At 42.8% G+C, this 5711-nt stretch overlaps 1 protein-coding gene across 1 annotated transcript; it reads left to right on the plus strand.

Moving 5' to 3' along the window:
• The first annotated feature begins 2321 nt into the window (after window positions 1–2321).
• Window positions 2322–4330, plus strand: LOC147607634 (uncharacterized). The gene is made up of 3 exons (XM_086790613.1): window positions 2322–2736; window positions 2844–3038; window positions 3832–4330. The coding sequence occupies exons 1-3, from the start codon at window positions 2485–2487 to the stop codon at window positions 4072–4074; spliced, it is 690 nt and encodes a 229-aa protein (XP_086646739.1). The 5' UTR covers window positions 2322–2484; the 3' UTR covers window positions 4075–4330.
• The last annotated feature ends 1381 nt before the right edge of the window (window positions 4331–5711 follow it).

The following is a 5711-nucleotide window of genomic DNA, read 5'->3' on the forward strand; positions in this document are numbered from 1 at the left end:
CAATAGTAAGCAGGTTTGCACTGAAATGTTTGCGGATGACACCAATGCACTTGTTGATAATGAGGAGAGCAGCATAGGGGCCTTCTGGGATTGTCTGCAAACCTATTGTAAGGCCTCAGGTTCACAACCATAACAAGACTGGTATCAGAACTAGCATATAGCCCCACCTAACTGGCTGCTACTAGAGGGTTGCAAGGTCATCCAAGATGGGGAAATAGTTAGGATTTTAGGTATACCCATGGGGTTTAGAGTTTCACTAAAGAAAAAATGGCAATGGATCATGCAAAAATAGAGATCAAGTTAAAAAAATGGCAGAATAGGCAGCTTAACATGGCAGGGAGGAAGATGGTGCTGAACCATTTTATTATCCCCACAGTTATCTACTTCCTGAGCTGTTGGAGACCTCCTGAAGAAGATTTGAAAAGCTTCCTCCTGTTGCAGAAACTTTCTCTGGGGAGGAGACCCGTGGGTGAAGAAAGTGGCCAAAGTGAAATGGGAATTCTGCTGCCTTCCCACTGAGCTTGGAGGTCTGGGTATCTTGGACATTGAAAATATGGCTGACAGAATGGTAGCCAAATGGATTCTGAGAGGCTTAATGTCCCCGGATGAGAACTGGGCTTGGCTTCTTAATAGGAAAAACCATCTGTTTGCTCTTAAAGGTCATTACAGATGGAAACAGCTCCCTTTTCTAACCATTTTGGGAAGTAAGTATCAGATAACCCCTAAAGGATCAGAGCTATTGATCTCTCTATGGAAGGCTTGGTTTAAAGTAAAAGCCCACATGATGCCATCCCCAGACTACAAGGACACGCTGGGCATCCACCCCATCGATTCCATCTGGTGGCCTGCTCTTGACATGCCTCAAGTAGATACACAAGATGTGGAAGAGGCACTGAAGCTTCATTTAGGTGGCATTAAGACATGGAGTAACCTTTGGGACTGGGATAAGAAAACCTGGATATCAAGGACTGATCTCATTGCTAAGTACAACCTCTCAGATTCTCAGCTGGACATTATTGGCAAAAGGCTGATGCTATGGCATCGAGAAGACTGGTGGCTAATGACAATTGAAAACCCCCTAAGCTGAAGGCATTCCAGTGGATTAACCAAACAAGCATCTGGCCTATTCCTCCCAGGTGGAATACCCCTCCAATCCATTGTATTCTAAATCAAAGATGGAATATCCCCAAAGATAGGAGCCAGTGGTATTTCCTCTTCAAATCACTTTGGGGCATACATGTGGAACCTAAGAAAGCTTGTCTTGCTTGGCTTATCATGTAGAGGGCCATTTGGACACAGAAAAAAGCTCTAGTCTTTGGCAAGGGAAATGGATCATGTGCCAGATGCCTCAAGGAAGAAGATGACGTCCACATTTTTCTACTGTGCCCTAACATAGAACCAATGGTAAAGAAACTCAATGAGTATGTGGCCAGTTGGGGAAAAACTTGCTTATCCTAGAAGCATTTGCTCATTGGGGAGCCCATAGGCTGCTCTACTGAACTATGGACAGTATTAAGAACAGAAATCCTCTGGTTCTTCTGAATTGAAAGACTATCGGCCCTACACAACGGTGATACCCGGAATACCTGCTCCCTCAAAAGTCTCCTTATCCTTGCAGGGGAGAGGTTCTACTTGAGGAAGATCACTGACATTGAGGCCAGAATTTCAAAACTGGTAGGCCCTATTGGAAGCACTCCAAAGAATGTCACAGATAAGGTCAAGATTCTTCAGCTTCAAGAGAAGAGAGAATATCTTGTAAACGTGGATCTAAGCTATGTGCTGAAGCTCCAATATCTCTAGAGCCTAGGATAGAGACCCAGAGGGTCATTGCTCGTTGTTGATTGCCTAGGATAGTGAGAGAAGTCTCGGCCTGAAAATGGCCTTGACCGCTATTTGATGTCAGCCCGCGACTTTTGTAACTTGTCTCAATTTTCTTCAATAATAAAAATGCCTTTATTGAAAAAAAAATCTACCAAGGCTAGGAGTGCCACTTTATAATGCATATATTATAAACACTAGCAGCTTCAAAAGAAGGCATAGATATGCAATCAAGTCCTTTAAATAATATTCAAAACACATTTAAATATGGGGGGCAAACGTTTTTAAAGTAATTAATTAGGTTGATTGTGAGGAGATCATCTGCGGGTCGAAAGAGGCAAGGCCAGAATTCCATAGAGGCATGGGACACGCGAAGGGAGGCCGCCGAGAGGACCAGTTGGAAAAATATAGAGAACCTTTGGGTGTAAGTTCGAACATCACCAGAACCCTCGAAGGGAGGCCAAGAGGACCAGTTGGAAAAATATAGAGAACCTTCAGGCTTCGGGTGTAAGTTCCAACATCTACAAAATTCTTTTAATGGCGACCTTTGCGTGTAAGTTCCAACATCTGGAAAATATTTCTTTTAATGGTGTGTAAGTTCCAACATCTGGAATGGCGGCTGGATTCGGCTGTCCGCCGGGAAGCACTCATGTTCTTGAGTGAGCCATGGCGGCGGCTGCGGTGGACATAGCGCTGTTGAAGGTGGCTTTCATACCGGGCACGGGGCGTGTCGGCAGGCCGCTGGCTGGGCTCCTGGCGGACGCTGGGATATCTGTCTTCGTGGGCTCGAGGGACGCCGCCAAGGGCCTCGATGCCTCCAAGCTTATCGCCCAGGCATCGCCCTCTGCCGCCCACGTCAAAGGCGGCTCCAACGCAGAAGCGGCTGCATGGGCCAACGTCATCGTGTGGAGCCCAAGTGTAAGCTCAGTTCATGCCATGTTTCTGAGTATTTGGATTAGCCCTAGTTCTTAAAACCCTAACCCTAACTAGTCTTCTACACCAACCCTAAGATTAACATTTTACAGGGGCCCCTTCAAGACCGTGAGGCTCTCCTGCGATCCCTAGCTCCACACCTCGAGAACAAAATCATCATCGATGTCACGAATGTCATGTACTTCTTTGATGAGACCCAATGGGGCCAAACCTCCTCTGTTTTGCTTAACCAAAAGGCCCTAGGAGTTCCAGCCAGATGGACCACGGCTTTCAAGTCCACTTTCTGGGTAAGTTTCCGGCTTGCATTCCAATTTTTTCCTGTTGAAAAAAAACAAGAAATTGCATTAATCTAATCTAGGATTCACCTTTTGGGTATGATGGTCAATTGAGAGGTTTCTGTGCTCATGATGTTTTTTTTTTGGTTAGAATTCTTTTTCCTTGTTTCTAGCATAGGTAAAGCCTGTCTTGATAATGGCTGTTTTAGGGGCCTCTCTCTCTCTCTCTCTCTCTCAAAATTTAGCTAGCTGAATTTCTTTTTTTTATGTTGCATGACTTTGCTATATGTAGAGGTCCATTACCATGCATAATTGTGCTAAATGCATCATCAACTTTGTTGTCCTGATCATCACCATCATTCCCCTCATCCACATCCTCCTCCTTGTCCTTGGTGTCAGTGTCGGTGTTGGTGTCGTCATCGTCTTCAGCATTGTCACACCATTCATGTAAATGTGATCAGCCTGTTTGGTGTTAATCATTTAGATTAATGTTTAGGCCAATGCAACTTAAGTGTCTACTGTTAGAACTGGCGTGTAGTTATCAATATTTGTTTATTGATGACATGAGTGGAGTGCACAACTTTCTCACACTCAGCATGGATTCTCGACTACAGGCATCCATCAAACTGACATCATCATTATATAATCCATCAAACTGACATCATCATCATCATTATATAATCCATCAATCAGGCCATCATTATCATCCTCATTACGATATCATCTTCATGAAATGAGAGTGTGCAGTTTATGTCGCCTAGATAAAACGTTGTACCTGGCATAATTATCACCTTCTTTTGTGCAGAAACTTCTTGAAGAGCTCCCTAATGTGGAGAAGCCGCATCATACCTTTGTTGCTGGTGACGATGAAGAGGCGGTAGCAACTACAATTGCTTTAGTAGAGGCAATTCCTGGCTTCAGAGCTGTGAAGGCTGGAAGTTTAGCCAATTCAAAAATTGTTGAGCTGTTAGGTCCTCGATGGTTGGTTGAGCTGGATAAGCTCAATGGCGGGGGTGAATTTCGGAGTGGATGGAGATATGGTGTGTAAGTAAAGGGTATACTTCATGATGATTGCAAGCTAAGTCAAGTTTTATATTAATTATACTACTATAAATGTATATTGAATAATTTGTGGTTTTAACTTTTGGAAGCAAGGCTTGTATTTTTAGATCTCAATCAATTGTTGATCTGCATGGCTTGTGTTGCATCTGTGGTTCACATGGATCTTGCAGCTTAACCTATGTACCTGCTACAGAAGTTCTCATCCTCTTGAATGACATTTCTGCAAAGCTTTCTTTTGTTTACTAGAGGTATTGCATATTTAACTGTGGCTTAATTGTGAGGACCCATAATCTAGACCGAATTGTGGTGTGCTTCCATGAACTACCATGCTGAAGAGAAGGAACATATGTTATTTAAGTGGGGTCACAAAACAGCCAGAATCAGCAATATGTAACATGACAAGTCTGGCATAAGATGTCACTCCAGTTAAGTTAGTCTCTTTGTTTGTGTGAGTGAGAGAGATGCTGATATTTAGAAGGAATTTGGAGGAGGGTTAAGGAAGATTTTTGGGCACCGTCCACCAATGAAAGTTCGGAAGTTTCTTCCAATTGTAAGTACTTGTGCCAAGGCCACTTCCTTTTGATTAGCATGAACTTGGGATCAATGCAGATTTCTCTAGGTGCATCCATGTATTCTCGCCACTCTTATGTGACCTGCGCGACAACTAGGAAGTCAAGGTCAACAAAGTGCCACGGTTGGTCGATTATCCATTGTGCAAATATGAAATCCATGTGTCCGGTCATGACATGGATTTGGACCGTGTCAAAAGGGGTATATCCAAGTGAGTATGGAAGTTGTTCGAGATCTTGTACAGTTCATGGACAAGCAAGGACACCCTTGGGTCCCATCTTCTTCTCACTAGCTTCGTAGTATGCTATTGTGGTGGGCGATTTCCCATTGAGTTTGATCCCTCATGGAATGTTATAAGAATGTGCATCTTATTATGCTGTCATGGAGGTCCTGTCATTAGGGGAAGGTTGAGGTCTATAGGGGCCCTTTAAGATGCCATGTGATTAAAAGGTTATTAAGGAAAAGAGCCAATCGTGTGATGCCATGTATACAAAAATGTTGGGTGATTAAAGGTGGTCAAAAGATTCTCTAGAAGATGCCTTTTTGTACTTTTCATTTTCAAAAAGTGGAGGGGAAGTTTTTGAAATTTCGGACGTCCATAACTTCTATATATGAGCTCAAAATTTGTCAGAGATTACAGATCCAGAATCTACTCGTCGAGCTCTTTCCATAGATATGTCACATGATATAGTTTTGCTCGCTCGATTTTAAATTCAATTTTGGCGGGAAACTTTGAAATTCAAACTTCTAGCCGTTTGAAGAACAAGAAGGTATCTAAAGTCAAAGAAACTTAACGTTTTAACAAAAAGTCATTAAAATCATAATATGGCAGCTTAAAGGGTCCCTATAGACCTCAACCTTCCCCTAATGACAGCCGACTTGGTTCATGCACAAGTATATAAGAGTTGCTCTCTTTTATTCATTCAATCATCTTACATTGCCCTATTTGCTGGCTCTTGTACTCTGTAACCTCAAGCTAATAAAGCTCTTGTTCTTGCTTGCAATCTTTCTCTCATGTTTATTTACTTATGTTTGTGCACATTCTTTCATGGT

Source organism: Cibotium barometz, chromosome 55, assembly GCF_041138505.1.
Source record: "Cibotium barometz isolate CiBa-2024 chromosome 55, ASM4113850v1, whole genome shotgun sequence".
NCBI classification, from domain to species: Eukaryota; Viridiplantae; Streptophyta; class Polypodiopsida; order Cyatheales; family Cibotiaceae; genus Cibotium; species Cibotium barometz.

What these genes read in the sequence shown, in the direction of transcription:
- LOC147607634 (XM_086790613.1), top strand. Translation starts at nt 2,485, where the DNA reads ATGGCGGCGGCTGCGGTGGACATAGCGCTGTTGAAGGTGGCTTTCATA. An exon ending in TCATCGTGTGGAGCCCAAGT is followed by an intron (nt 2,737 to 2,843) that starts GTAAGCTCAGTT and finishes AACATTTTACAG; the next exon opens with GGGCCCCTTCAAGACCGTGA. An exon ending in CTTTCAAGTCCACTTTCTGG is followed by an intron (nt 3,039 to 3,831) that starts GTAAGTTTCCGG and finishes TCTTTTGTGCAG; the next exon opens with AAACTTCTTGAAGAGCTCCC.